Source organism: Embiotoca jacksoni, unplaced genomic scaffold (genome assembly GCF_022577435.1).
Source record: "Embiotoca jacksoni isolate LCO1_2020_lvr unplaced genomic scaffold, fEmbJac1.0.p SCAF_7, whole genome shotgun sequence".
In the NCBI taxonomy this organism is placed as follows: domain Eukaryota; kingdom Metazoa; phylum Chordata; class Actinopteri; family Embiotocidae; genus Embiotoca; species Embiotoca jacksoni.
In genome coordinates this window covers 17479771-17495792 of record NW_027185425.1, presented here as the reverse complement: position 1 = coordinate 17495792, position 16022 = coordinate 17479771, and the positions used below count along the sequence as shown (strand labels likewise).

Here is a 16022-nt window from a genome sequence, read left to right as displayed (position 1 = left end):
ATGAAACATGGATCTACTGTCTGAGGCACAAACTGCACACTAACACCAGTCCCATCCATCCCGGCAAAACTCTGCGACAGTCTGCCTCTAAATACAATAAATGAGGCTGACGTCGGAGCGGCGGAGCTCACATTTAAAACAAGCCGCTGTCAGAGGGTGATTATGATCAGCGGATAATCCTGCAGGCAACACACACACAACATCATTGTCTTATCTTGCCTGTCTGAGGATATTTAGAATGAAAAACTATTACCAGCACTGCAGCTTGGAAGAGAATTTGATCAAAGTAAACTCCAGTGAATGTAGATAATATTAAGGACATCGCTCTGATTATGCACCTTCATCCTCTATTCAGTTGGTTTGAAGGTTACAAATCCCTCTGTAACACTTCTGCTTTTCCTTCATATTAACTTTTTGTGGCTTGTTTAAATCTCTAAGTGAAGTCGATAAGCTATAAAAGCCTTTACCCGAATACATCGGGAACATCCGCTGTTTAAATGACTATAAAAGGCTATAAAGTTATTGTATTTTATAGAGGAACATAACACAGCACGGTGATGTACATGGAGAACGGGGGAACTAAAACCTTCTTAAGTAAGCACTCCAAGTTACATCACGTGATCAACGTCAAAACCTGCGCTGCACATATTTTTCTGACGACTGGTACATGCGCATTTGCGATTTAACCTCGGACCAGAAGGATGAGCTGAGAGCATGCAAAACATTTTCTGTCAAAGTCCCAAAGTCCCAAGGAGCTAAATCTGGAGAGTAGTGCCATCGTGCCACAGTTCAGTGTTTTCCATCAGACGCGTCATAACATCAGAGTAGAACTTCTTGTTGACAGTCTGAAACTGGGGAATGAATTCACGATGCACAACTCAGCTGCTGTTGAAGAAAACCCTCCTGAGCTGACGTGCCTTTTTCAGACTTGGACAGTGATGTTCTGCCCCACTTGACACGCAAATGTCACTTGAAATACCTCGACTGGCTCATTGCTACATTGCCACAGGCATTTCAAGGGTCTTCATTGGTGATTTCCTGAGTTTGACATAAGATCTGACATGCGCTCTCTGCAAAAGTCCCGGGTGAAATTGCAAATGCTCACAAAAACGTGTAACTCAGCCTCCCCCTGCTCTGTTCACATCCCTGTGCTGCCCTCTGTTCTCGTGCAACAGGAACAGTCTTGGAATATTTTGATTGCCCCTCATATAAGTTGAAATCCTCAAAATGTTGTATTTTTGGCCACAACCCAATCTTTGATGTCACAACGGATGGTTTCCATTCAGTACTGGGAGCAAACAAATGGCATTAACCACCTCATACCCCTTAATACTGTACTGTATAAGAGCTGTGGGCAAACTGATTTGATTCACTGATTTGAGTGATGTCAGTCACTTCAGTCCTTGACTGTAAATAAAGTAGATATCGGTTTCTGGGTCGGAAAAATGAGGCCGAAGCGGAAGTACCTTTAGCTGCAATACCAACGAGTGACACTAGAGGTTGGATCTGAAAAGCCTCCGGCTCCATAGACTTCTATTCAACTTGTTTCATGAAATACGTAGACAGTAAATTTTTTCCACAAGTTATTGTGGTTTTGCTCTGCAAAGTCACGCGTCTTTGGGGAACGTGTCTGTTTGATTGACAGGCCTGTGGGGCAGTCAGGTTACAGCTATCTGTAGGCGGGATGTCGTATCATTGGGTTTCCAATCAGATCGAGTCAGATCCCCTCCAGCTCGTCCAAATATGGTCACTACCGGCTCCAAACCGCTCCGAACTAGCAAGATGGCGCCGGGTGGAATCTGAACTCGAGGCTTCATAACGGCCGTTCACAAACTTGGCTACCGCTTAGTTCTGTCATAAATTCATTGTTAGTCAGAGCTGTTTAATTCAGATTGACTCTATGATGTGGAGACCAGACCATCTGTTGCAGAGGTTCTCGTTCTCTTGTCACTGATGATCGTTCTTTATGACTCCGGCTGAATGTTTGGGTTCAATGTCTTGCTGCAGAGGGAACGTAGGACCAATCAGACGCTTCCTTGGTGGTACTGTGTGATGGATTAGAATCTAAACATGTAAGGCTCCTAAAAGCAGCTTGTAAGTTTAATGTGACACGTGAAGAAGGAAGTGAAAATTGTACATAACTGTACTTTTGCAAAACCAGCTGTAGATACTGTGTATAAATATTTGAGGATAAAACAAACAGATTCATCACAAGGCTCTGCTGTGCTCACTTTCCTGCAGCTCACTGACAGCTGGCCGTGCTTTACAGGAAAAGAATATGAGGTCACAAAACTCCACTGTCGATGCCAATATGCAAAGGAGGTCTCTGGCACCATCTAGTGGCCAATTAAATACATCATTATCATTTGAACAGCATGGGCGCCACTCCTTTTATATTAGTATGAAATCCGACTGGAGAGGGTAATGAAATCCAACTGTAGTTAACAAGGCCCTACCGTGAGTGTGTCCAGCACTAAGCAGGAGATCATTAGAGATCACTGTGACCCTAATCTGCCTAATGACACTGCTAAGACCCAATGGAGCTATAGTGTCAGTGCCTTTGGCCTGGTGGCACAGACCAAACAACAACAAGGAAAACAACACCAGCGTTCCTCTTTGCGGCTCAATAGGATTCAACAAAAATTCAAGCAAGAGCTGTTCGCCAAACCGGTGAGTATGCTGTGGTAGATTCTCATCTGTCACCATTAGAGGAGGTTAAAGTGCATCTGGACATGTAGCAGTAGTCTCTTGCTGTGTTCGAACTGTCTACTCGTCCACGAAACTGCGGGAAATAAAGTGGACAATCTGAACACACCAGCTGTCTTAGAGAAGTCACGGTACCACCTTCTAAAAAGGCTTCATTTATAACTAATGACTACAGTCTACAGTAGTAATTACAGTAATGTCGTTCATTAGGAACAACTGTTTGGTCTCCTGGGAAGTCAGAAAAATCTCCCCTTTGCTTCTGATGAAGATTATATTTTGATAAGCAGCTATTTTTTTATGTTCTCTTGAGTTAGATTTAAAAAAAAAAATCATATATGACAGTAAATTATATGTCTCGTAGTTTTAGACCGTTAGTGGGACAAAACAAAGAAACCGCCGACATCACTGCAACCTCTGATAACCATGATTACCTTTTTTTTTTTTTTTTTTTTTCTCCATTTAATGGACTAAACTAGTAAATACTTAATTAAGAAAATAATTGGTGGGTTATTTGATATAAAAATAAATATTGCAGCTTCTGTTCAGAGCATTTTAATCAAAGGCTGATATTTGATTTAATTATTTTAGAGTTCAAACTAAAATATTTCAAAACAGGAAAGATGAAAAACAAATCTAATAAAACAATTTCTCTGAGCGTGTCAGAGTTTTTCTGAATATTAATTTCTCGACCCATTAGAGTCGTCTTGTGGCCCTGGGTAGGGGTCCTGACCTCCAGCTTGAGAACCGCTGTTCTACAAAGGAGTTGCAAAGCATCTGGTCGAAACATATATCGTTTAACAACTTATGAGCATCTACATGTCACGACTCAAAGATGATCACAGGGAAAGAACCATTTAGTAATGACCTCACATACATTTCTGACTGCAGCCAAAGCTTACTGCAACTTATGATAATAAAATCCCATATTTATACAGCACTTTTCCTAAAAAAAAAAGGTACAAAGGGTAAAACAAAACAATAAAACAAATAAAGTTAATTAAATTAAATTATTTAAAGTCACTTAAATTACAGCTTTTTTTTATATGTGAAGACCAATTTAAGAAGATTTCAATTAAAATACAATTGTAGGATTCTTTATCAATGGCTCACTATTTAACAAAAAAAAGCTGTTACCTAAGTTTGTTAAACCAGAGTTTCTCAGTTTCTGAGAGACCTTCAGGTCAGCAGCTGTAAATATTCTACAGAAGGATTCCTTTAAAAGGTTCTACTGATGAGCTGTAAGAGCTTTAAAAAGATAAAGCAACTAAGGGGATTTTCTATGACTAAACTCATCCTGATTAATGGCTTGTCGAGTGATTTGTTTTCATTAACAGAGACCATAATCAGCGTAAGGGTTGACCCTTTCATAGAACGTGTCTTAGTTAGAAAGTGGAGGACATTATTCAACTTCCTGATAGTATTGCTTGTTACTACATTGGAGTGTTGAGTTGAAACCTGTCTCTGTTTATTGGATGATGAAAGTAGTCATTTCAGCTATATGACTGATGTCTTCTTTGTTCAGGACCCTCAGCAGCAAGAAGACATGTTGACCATCCAAGTTAAAAATAACATGTTGCAACTCAACGGTCAAAACCTCCGACTGGCAGCTAAAAATGGCCGCAATTCAAAAGCACCTGGCCTCCATCTGTCAGCCACACATGGGAAGGAGGCAGTGGCTCGATTTACAGCCTCCTCGCCGACCCAGGAGGGCACGGCACAGTCGGACTCGTTGGTGCTGAAGTCACCCAAGCCTGACTCAGAGAGGCCGGCTGAGAATCAATCGGCGAGGCGCCCCCTGAAGCTCACCCCGCTGCACCTGCTGGAGGAGGTGAGGGAGGCTCAGAGGCAGAAACTCAAGTTTATCCAGCAAGAACCTGCCTCCTGTAAGCTGGATGGGGCGCTGAGTGAGCCCCGAACAAGGAAGGTGAAGTCCTGCGTGAAGCAGAGGCTGGTTAAAGCGGCAGCGTGTCCTTCAGCTTCCACTGAGTCATTTAAATCCCAAAACAGATCCTCCAGGCCCCAGCTGACCCGCTCCAACCCCATGGAGCAGAATGGAGACAGGCATCTGGACGCCGTGGTGTGTCGAGGTACCCCGGCAGCTCTGCACAGCAAACCTGCCCCTCCTTCACTGTCACCCCGAATTAAAGCTCAGTCCCCACGGGCGTGCAGCAACCCCGGCACCCTGCCGCACGAGACGGGGAGGAGGCGGCTGAGGCTGACCAGAGAGCAGTGCCTCGAAGAGGATCAGTGCAATTCAAACACGTCAACCGGGGGATTATCTGCAGATGAAGGCAAGCTGGCCCAAGTTGTTCAAGGCAAAGGGCAGAGGATTCGGAGAGGTCGGCCGCACGCTGGAAAAGGAAACAAAGAGCCCGCTGCACCCGCGGTCTCCTGGGAGAAAGGAGGTACCGCGAAGGGCCGTCAAGAAGATGGCGGACAGCAGTCTGCACGGTGCACTCTGAACCGACAGTCGGCCAAAGGAGGAAGCAGTGAACACGCCCTCGATTGTGTTCAGACAAGTGCTTCCACCTGCAGACCGAAGAGGAAAAAACCCTTGATCACAAAGCGTTAACAGCGCAGTCCCTCTGGGACGACTCCAACTGTGATTAAATTACACCTTAAAATTTCACAAGATGACGTCATACTTCGAGACACACATGTAGATACCAATCAGAAATAGACCTGCATTCCAGTTTGGAGGCTGATTTATAATCTACGAAACAGACATAAATGAACCAAAACATTTTCTATGAAGGTAGTTTTGGATCTTTTTAATGCAAACATGAAAGACAGTTTTGAGAGAAAATTTCTAGCACTGAAAAATCAAGTTTGTAAGTAAAACTTATGAACTGAGAATACATTTAACAATTAATTTGTTATTGTTCTCATAGTTTTGTTGTTAGACTTGAAAATGTTGCTCTTAAAACGTTCTTTTATTCTTGCAAAAAAAGGAGACAAAACAACCTTTATAATTTTCCTCAGCAGGTGAATCTCAGTGTAGTAATCTGATCATGCTTTCTGAAGCTGTACCATCATAAACTGCTTTTCAAAGTTAGCTTTTCATGAGCTCAAATATGCAAAAGAAACTTCTAATGACAACATCAGCAACTAAAGCCAACTCTAGAAATGACACCATGAAATCTCTGCGGTGTATTTCAACAACATATTGATGGCTCAAAGCCTCAATGGCTGGGCACAGTTTCTCTTGTGCTCCCAAAATAGAAAAAAACATTTTTAAAAAATTTAACAGAACATTTTTTCTTAATAAAAGCGGACGCCAGGTTGCTCTAAGTTCTGGACTGTCCCATTTCCAAAAGCTATTCCCTGGATCACAGTGTGCACTGATTCAATTAGGAGAAGCAGCCATGGCACAGACCGAAGCTCCTGGCACATCACAAGAGCCCCGAGACTACTGCAGTTGATCCAAGATAATGAAACAACACAGATATTTTTTAAAGGGAGAAAAATCATGTGGACTGTGAGCAGAAGTTTAGAGGAGTGTTTGATGTTTACCAAGTCATTTTAAATGGCGGTCATGAAAAAAAGAGCTCCTTTCCATCAGTTTAAAACTGTGTTTAATAATGAAGATGATACAATATGTACAGTACAATTAATCAATGACTAGTTTTCTCCTTTATCTATGAATCATACACTGTAACATTGAAAATGTCACTTTCTCTTCCTGCAGGAATTTATTCAGAGTATTTCTGCTTTTCTTATTAAAAGATGACCTCTAAGTAGGAGCAGGAGTTTCTGAATGCCAGCCGTGTTTTTGTTGTTTTTGCTCGATGGTCCTCTTCCACACTGGAAGTGCTTAATGTGGCCTTTGGCTATTAGCCAGACAGGTAACATTAGTGATATATAACTCAGCCTAAAAGAGGAACTGACGATGTCACCATCTGCTGTCAGGATACATCGTATGGTTCATTCTTTAATCTATCTTTGCTAAATGAAGGAAACACCACCACGGCCAAAACATCCACTGAAATCTACTTCAGGAGTAGAGTTGTCCCAATACCAACATTTTGGTTAATTGGTATAAATTCCCCCTAAACTCTAATTTCTCAATACCAGGGCAAAAAAATGAATCAATGAAATCTTTTTTTTTAAATTGAACAGCACATTCAAGGCACAAGACCGGGGTGGAGCCTTCAAGTTATAAAGAGGACATTACTGTTATGTCAAACAAATATACGATCCAGCTTGAGCGGGCTTTGGTTGCTTAATGCAGATAAACAATCCGCGTGGAGAATAAAATATTATCTGTTGCCCCCAGAACCAAAATCTTATCAGACTGATGGTCAATGGGTTTCCCCATTTCCAAATGGTGTTATGGAAAAATGGTAAATGGTTATATTGTGTTTTATCACCATAGCGGTGTCAAAGGGCTTAACACCATTTCCCATTCACACACTAATGTGACAAGGTGCTCACTTGCCTTCAGGAGCAATTCAGAGTTCAGTGTCTTGCCCAAAGACACATCAGTATGCGAACAGGAGGAGCAGAGGATAAAACCGCCAACTTTTCAATTAGTGGGCAACCCGCTCAACTGATCCCCAATCTTACTAAACACATTAGTCTTACTAAGTTTGCTGTTGTTAAGTACAGGCCATGATAAATGACAGTGTAGGAGGGAGGTTCAGTGGGGCTGAGTGTCAAACTTCTTTTATGGCACTGACCGAGTTGCTTCAACACTCTGTGGTATTAAAAAATGTCCTGTGATTCGGTACCATATGTTGTTGCCTCTGCTCATCACTAACACCCACAGTTTTGTTTCAAATGTATATCTTTTGATGTGTTTAAGCAGGAGTAAATCTAATCAACGTCATTGAGCTAAAGGGTTTACCAAACACAGCTCCACAGCTGTCCCTGGACAAACCACCCACACAGATAGAATCCATCGGTTTTAACATCGGTAACTTAGTCTCACACTAAAAATGCCTTATTTCACTCTTTTCAAACAAATGTTTGGCTACAAAGCTGTCTGAGTCGTGTGCGCTGTAGTAACCGAGGACCGGATGCTTGTCTGTGTGGAGCAGTTGAGGAAACATCTACCGATAAACGACATGTGGGATGTTTCGGAAATATTCGTAAATTATAGTGTCTGCCAATAGCTTGCATATGAGGCATTCAAGGGACTTCTGTAAATTGTAGCAAGAGAAAATAACCTGGGTCACACTCTCCCCCAAAAAAGAACATAAATATAAAGATTTATACTGCAATGTGTACTGTGACTTTCAAGGTATTAGTACCAGTAGAAGTATCGAACATTTTTGAACGATACCCAGCCCCAGAGGGCAGGAGAGACTATTCAAAAATGTCCTTGTCTTTTTTTTTTTTTATAATAATCATACAAATGAAATGAACGAGGTAATTACTGTGTTTAGGTGGTAAAATATGGTTATTTCCCAAAAAGTGTTCTGCTTCACCACTAATTTACACATTAATATAATATTTAACACATTTGATTTTGGAAGGACAGTCGCCGTCTGTGATGTGGGAGGTTGAAAGCTGGCTGTCAGGCAGATGACAGATGGCTTTCTCCGCCACTACACGGTACTCGCAGCCTCTCATTCACCCAACGCACCGGCTACCTCTTTAGCCCACTCAACCACAGCGACAGACGCTTCCTCAGACTGACACCATCGCTCATAACGTGCATCTGCCCCGAATCATCAGCCCACTTCCCTTCGGCTCCACACGGAGCCTAAACATAGCCTGTCCCGTGCACACGTTCCTTGGCTACAAAGGCACCGTAAATAGGCCTGTGTGTAATGGCCAGCTTGTTTGTTGTCCGTGACATTCAAATATTGACACTGTGTTTCAGAGCGTTTTGGAGGCCTCGAGAGCTCCGCACATGATTCGGGGGGTGTGTTTCTGAGTCCAGCAGCAGCATGTGGGGGACAGCTGGAGGAGCACTTTAAAAAAAGGGAAAGTTCAACCGAGAGCCGTGTGATGAACGGGAGAAACAGAACGTCTGAGCAGATGGGGACTGAGACGGGGCAGCTGTGTTTCACTGCAGCTTCCTCTCCATGACCACACATGATAAGGACATCACCGTGCACCCAAATGTGAATCCCACTCATCCTGTAGGCGTCTAAATCAAATCAGAACAAATGTAGAGCTCCAGGTTCACAAGGAAGCTGGTACGGGGAGTAAAAAATGTTGCATGTTGCATGTGTGTGTGTGTGTGTGTGTGTGTGTGTGTGTGTGTGTGTGTGTGTGTGTGTGTGTGTGTGTGAGTGTGTGAGTGTGTGTGTGTTTGTGTGCTTGTTGTAAATAAAAGATCAAATACATCTTTCACCATCTCTGAGGAACTTTGGATACCACAAAAAGGAAACAGTAAAATGTCTCGATACAAGAAAAAAAAAGACCAAAGAAATAGAATAGGAAACATATTATTACCTCCAAGAAATAATTATGGCAAATTCAGGCACTATTTAGGATACTTGCAATTTTCAAAATTCCTGCGATTTTTCCGCAACAAAAGCTGAAACTATAACAGCAGAGTAATACTTTGAAAGTAGTCTTTCCAAACAAAACTCGCTTTATTAACAAAAATAACTCCTCATTTAAAATCAGTATGGGTCTGCTCCCTCTCCTCATCAGTAAAACAAACTTGCTAATAAAAAAAACGGCATGATGGGCGTTGTGGGAAATGCGGTTTTATCAAAATGAGGAATGCTGGATGTTAAATTTGTTTCATAGACACTTTAAGTTGTAAGAGAATGCACTTTGTTTTTGTGCATAAAGTACAGTGTGTGTTGACTTGATAATCATTAAACAGCATCTAAAGCTCTTATTTTGACAGCAGATGTAGCCGTTGTTTTCTTTGCTGCAGTCACAGACTTTCATGAATTTTTTGTACAATAATTAAAAAAAAAGATGATAACTACAATGTCCCTGTGATATGCAGCAGGAAGCAATTACATGACTCTTTATTAGATAGTCATAAATTAAGTCATAGATTTATTTTTTTTCCTCGACATGCGTGAGTCTTGGAGGGACTGCTATATGACAAACCACGGCGGGAAAAATAAGGAGTACATGGAAATATATGTATATATATGAACATGTATTCTGAAAAAGTGAAAGATGTACGGTCTGACAGGAACTTAAACTTGTCAAAACAGCACGACAGGAGTAACATAGATCACAGAGCTTTTACTGTAAGTCAGTGCAAGGACAGATATTCAACCCAAAGCTGTGAGCACGAGTGTTCTGTAATCATTTCCCAAACTTAAATACAGCCCTTTCCATAAGTGTGCGGCTGCTTGAAGCCAACGTGGCCCGGCCCACCACCAGCCTAAGGGCGGCTCCGCTGTGGCTATCGCAGAGGCAAAGGCCGGACAGTTGAGGAGGTTGCCAAAAAAGCTGTGCCTTTTTCTTCTTGAGGGTACCACACGACTTCACGGAGGAGAGGGTGGGGACAGGAGGGGGTGTAGGGAGGTGGACAAAAATATCCAGAAAGTTGAGTCTATAATTGGCTGCGCCTCACAGCCTGTTTTTATGTGTGCACAACCCAAGTCAAGAGCAGCAGAAAGCCACCTCGTCCCCCAGTGAAACCCTACACTTTCCCCTTCGGCTGCTCCCTCCCACTCCCTCCAACCATCCACCAGGGTGCTGGAGCTCACCTCAGCTCACTTTTTAAAAACACTGTACACTGGATTGTCACCCTGGATTATATAATAACCTCATCTTGATTTCTGGGTGCCTTCAGGGGAGACGTTTTGGGATTATTATCACCTGATAATGATGCTGCCCCGCTGCTGATTCAGGGTGTGAGAGCTGGAGGCAGAGAGAGAAAGACACCTCCAGTAATACTGACTGAGTGACAGGACAGGTGAGAAAAAACAATCATCCACGTGTTACTGCTGTTTTCTTCTAAAACTCAGTGCTTATTTATTCTTTAGTTCTTCTGAATTGTTTTTTGTTTGTTTGTTACTGTTGTATTCATGTTGCTCAGACACTATCAACAAACAACACCTCCTCTTTTTTTTTTCTTCTTCTTGGGTTGCAAATGGAAAATAAAAAACCCTCTGTTTTTTCCATTTTGGGAATGATAAACGCGCTGCTTCTGTTATAGACATCTACTGTATGTTGCAGTCCCAGGTCTACCATTGAGAGAGGAAGTGGAAACAGGCCTGATGATGCAGACCTGCACTTTGTGAGGTGTCTGGCTTCAGATTCAGATGTTGAAAGAGGCGAACCAGCTCGTTTTCAGCTTTACAGCTGATACTGTATCGTAAAGCTGCAGATTTATTCAACGCAGCACTGGAAGAGCCATACGGTGTGTTTAAATGTAATCAGTGATGAAAGGGAGACAAATTGGAATATGTTAGACTTGTACAAAGTTGGGTAAAGAGGATTAGGAGCATGAATCCAAATCTTGTTCAGTTGCTTTTATAGGAAGGCTGAGATATTTCTTTTTTTATTCATCAAAGTCTTGCTGGGCTGAATTTCTCTGATTTTAAATGCACACTAATGGGGGCAATTAGAGCACGTCAACTAGCGTGCCTACTCTGCTCATTAATAGCAACAGTGAATGCAAGTAGCAGAAATAGCCCAGTGGAGAATCAGATAAGGAAAATAGTGCCTGGAAACCAAAGCACTTTGCTTTACCCACGGTAAATAATGCACTCTCTATTTCACAACCCACTCAGGCTAAACCACAATCAACAGGCTGCTGTTCTTAAAAATATCCACAACATTTCCTGGAGTCACTTCCTGCTCAAATTACTTTGTATTTCTAAATGAGACATCCATATATTTACTGTAATTACATTCATTACTTCTTCATTTCTATTCATTATCCACTAAAAAACGTCTATTCAAGATTTAGTTTGATAAATTGGGTAACACTTTAGATAGTGTTAGATAGAAACTGTCACCAACAGTGTATGTTTGTTGAATACAAGCATACAGCCTGGACAGCTTAGCTTATCTTATTTTAATGGCTGGAAATGGGGGTAGGAGGGTGTTTGTGTGTGTGTGTGTGTGTGGGGGGGGGGGGGGGTGATCTACCCACCATCATTTATTTACTCATTACACTTAAGCTCACTTATATATGTGATCTCTTGTTCATGTAAAAGTGAAAAAAAAAGAAGACAAATTGTGGTTTTATGGATGTATTAAAGACATCCTGGACACTGTGTTGGGACTCTATTGACTCCTTTATGAAAGATGCTAACTTAGGTCATGTGCTGAAACAATTCAGTATGACGCTAAAGCCTGTAATACACCCATCAGTCCACTAGAGGATGACGTGTTTCGCCTGGCTGGAAAAAATCAGGTGCATCAAGTTTAGGCACTGAAAGCCACGTGGTTAGGTTTAGGAGAAGATCTCCGTTTGAGTACAAATAAGTCACTTTACATAATTAACTTACGTACATCACATAAATCTAGTGGACTGACGGGTGTATTACAGCATCCTTTCCATTAAGTCCATTAAGCACGCTCAATAGAGTCCTTCTCCAGCTGGACTTCCTGTTGAGGGATAATGTAATTGATTTAAATGATTGATTACCAAGTCACATGGCTCTTCTACTCTTTTTAAAAGTTTTGGTCCAAATTTTATGAGGTTTGTGAAACTAAAGTCATTACTTTTTCAAGGACTTTGATGAAGGTGGAAGTTGAAAAACCTGTCCATCACAGCAAAATGGCTTCAGAGCCTAGCTGTGTCTCTGAAGGCCTTGAGCCACTGCACTACGCTTATATTTTGTACGAATTAGACATGATTAAATGCGTTAATTAGTAGGCTTCAGATACTCAATTTACCTTGGACCTTGCTAAGCTACCCTAACTAAGAGATACGCAAGTGGTTTTGACCCTCTCACATTATTCTTAACAAGAGTAAATGAATTACCCAAAATGAAGCACATACTCAAATCCGGCCTGCAGATTTCAATGCCTCTCACTTGTGGAAAACAAATACATTAACAGCATAATTTGGTAGAAATATCAGAGCGCACTGAGCGGTGGTGAAGGATGGTGAAGAACTTTTCAGTTCCTGATGTATGATTGCTTTTCAAGTTGTGCATAACTCAGACTTTCCTCATCCTCCCCCGGCGACCCCCCACAATGAGACGCTCTTCCAGTCAAGACAAGCCCATGTTATGGCTACGGTCAGTCACACATCGGTCCTAATAGCAGGCTGCTCAGCCTATATTGTACAACAAGTGCAGGAATAATTTTGTGTTTATATGACAGGATCCTGTCAGCGCCACCAGGGCTAAACAGAGACTGACTGATTGGTCCTTTGCAATACGATCAAACTTGTGTAAATTTCACTCCAGCAGCTGCAAATATCTAGAAATACCTGAGTGGACTTTAAAGAAATCACAGTAAAGAAATCAGGCAGTGAAAACTGCACACTCCTGATGTTATTCTTTTACTGTCTTGTGGGAAGAGACGGCAGAAAAAAAATAGTTTGGCAGCAAGTTCCAACAGTCTTTGGTGAGTCCAGATTTCTCTGGATGAAGCCTTCACTCGCTGCTGTAGAGAAATGTGTATTTCAATCTTAGGTTTCAATTATCACATCCTGAGAATGGAGAACATTTCCTGTCAGCTTCCATACCAAAGAGAGGACAATAGAGACACTGGACAATAGTGGGGATGAGATAGAGAATTATTTTTTCTATGTTGGAGCCCAAGTTTCTTTATAAATATAAAGTGCCAAATGCAATTTGAAATCAGCTTTGCACCAGGCCCCTGTCAAAGACAAGATGTGGCAGGAGCCTTTGTGAGAAGCCTGTGTTTCACAGCAATCTCTCTGCACTACAGGACGTGCTTCATCTGCTTTGGTTTCTGTATTGGAGGTAGCGAGTTGAAAATTCTGTTTGTCTTTCACTGATAAAAAAAAAAAAGGTGTGAGGGACAGCTTTATATTCCAGGTTGTACATTTACAAAGCAAGGTAACTGCAGTGGTGAATTGTTGATGTTTTCCGCTGACTTTTCCGCAGACTGGACAGTTTGATGGTGGTAATAAACTAAACAAAACAGACACAAGCCAAAGCCGAGATGGAATTACGAGTGGGATTTAGGATCACCCTGGTCTTTGTCATCCTGGTCTTGACTTTTTCCAGAGAGGGAGTAGAAGCACAGAGGGCAGGTAAGACCATTATAATCAGTAGTCGTAGAGCTTTTATTGACTGTATGTGACTTAAACTGACTGTATCTGCCTACTGCAGGGTGTAAAAATGTCCACTATGACTTGGCATTTATCCTGGATACCTCATCCAGTGTGGGGAAGGAGAACTTTGAGAAAATCAGGCAATGGGTGGCCAACCTGGTGGAGTCTTTCGACGTTTCACCTGACAAGACGAGAGTAGCCGTGGTGCGCTACAGTGACCGACCCACCACGGAGTTCAACCTGGGCCGACACCAGACCCTGGAGGACGTGAAGCGAGCCGCCCGTAACATACGCTACCTGGGTGGAAATACAATGACCGGGGATGCTATCAGCTACACCACCACCAACATCTTCACGGAGCGCAGCGGAGCGAGGCCGATCGCCAGAGGCATTCAGAGGGTGGCCATCCTTCTCACAGATGGCCGAAGCCAGGATTACGTTCTGGAGCCCTCGAAGGTGGCTGCCAAAGCTGGCATCAGGATGTTTGCCGTTGGCATCGGCGAGGCTCTGAAGGAGGAGCTGGAGGAGATCGCGGCCGAGCCAAAGAATGCCCACGTCTTCCATGTGACCGACTTTAACGCCATTGACAAGATCAGGGGCCGGCTGAGGAGGCGGCTCTGCGAGAGTAAGTCAGCGATCGGGTTCATTGCCAACACATCATTCACACTGCACGCCGCATGGCTTCTCTTTCAAGTTTCACTTTAAAGAGCCTGCCTCACCCTCAACGTGCACTTCATCCATTTAGACGCTTATTTTAACCTTTAGCCACTATGCGGAGGAAAAGACCCCAACCGCAAAAACCCCACCCCAACCACAAAGAGCTGCACATGTTCACTGTGCTATCCTGGCTGTCTTTGATCACTTATGAAGCGTGAGGGGGCTGCTGCTGCAAAAATTGGCTCGTAAATGGCGGTTTCCTAACCAAGACATATCTGTGGTGTAGCTGCCTTTTTGACTGCTGCTTTGGTGCAGAGGCGTTTAGCACTGGAAAGACGGTCTTATGCTAACCTCGATGGTTTTTCCACTGGTGTGCTGAGAAAATCTTCCAACACAGGCACACGCAGGCTTAGAAAGTAGTTAACATAGCCAAATAGATTAGCTAAACTAGGCTTGAAAATAAAACATTTAACAGCTTTGCCTTGTCGGTTCGGAGAAGTGTAGAGGGGGTTGTCAGAGTGCGAGTGTTTTCATGGAGAAGATGGATGCTTTGCACTCCAGCGCTTGAAATTCCTGCCTAAAATTAGCCAGACAGGAAAGAAAAGGATGCCATGAGCCTTAACCACAAACAATAATGCAAAAATGGGAATGACATGATTACATGGTTTGCTTAAAGATGAACAAACTCTCAATGTTAACGTGGCTTTTAGTTGTCAAGTTTGACAAGGCAAAAGAAGAGATTTCTGAGGAAAGTCATGATTCAGACTACAATGCCTAAATTCTTTTTTTTTTTTTTTTTTTTAAACCAAATCACTTCGCACAAGTTACACACCACTTGTGCTTTAGAGGCAGCTCAGAGATTCATTTTAAAGTCACTGATCTCTGACCTTGCTCCTTGGCTCCATAGACTTTCAGTCTGGCAACCAATAATGATGTATATTATGAAGCTTTAAAGCAATACAAGTTTGTAGGCTTGAACAAACCAAAGGCTAAATTTACAATGAAAGAAAAAAGCTCCAAAGTCCTCTGTCTGTAATCTCTAAAATCGCCATGATTGAGCCTCCAAGTATATCAGTGGTCAGCACAACTGGCTCACTGAGTGATGCGAGTTATTTTCACCCAGAAAATTACAGCTCTAATGTTTCAAGTGGGTCCAGCGCAGCCGCTCAAATGTCCATGTCGAATGTTTTCACCTTTTAATCTATAGGTTTAAAAATGGACACTGCGCTGATTCATTAGAGCATGTGTGGCCTCGCCTCAGAATACAAACTCATAAGATCCCACACTTGACCTCGCACGACCTGCGTGACCGAGAACCAGCACCTGTACATCCGAGCGACAATTAAAAGTTTACCAATCTGCGCTGGCAAAATATATTGCTTGTAGTAACGCTCAAGCCTCTGCTGATAACTTTGAACCTGTCTGAGACATTCACTTCCAAAGGCAGGTTTTACATTTCTTTCCATTTAACTCGCAGCCGGATCCCTAAATTATAGCTTTAGGGCCACAAGTGCAGGGAGTAGCTCAG

The 16022-nt window shown here is 42.5% G+C and overlaps 1 protein-coding gene across 1 annotated transcript in view; it reads left to right on the top strand.

Annotated features, from left to right (window-relative positions):
• The first annotated feature begins 13708 nt into the window (after nt 1–13708).
• The window catches only part of col22a1 (collagen, type XXII, alpha 1), a 60327-nt gene continuing 58013 nt past the window's right edge, over nt 13709–16022 (top strand). The window contains exons 1-2 of the mRNA XM_069176733.1: nt 13709–13816; nt 13896–14462. Of these exons, the coding sequence (XP_069032834.1) occupies nt 13726–13816; nt 13896–14462 (658 nt within the window). The 5' untranslated portion in view covers nt 13709–13725. The remainder of the gene's footprint in view (nt 13817–13895; nt 14463–16022) is intronic.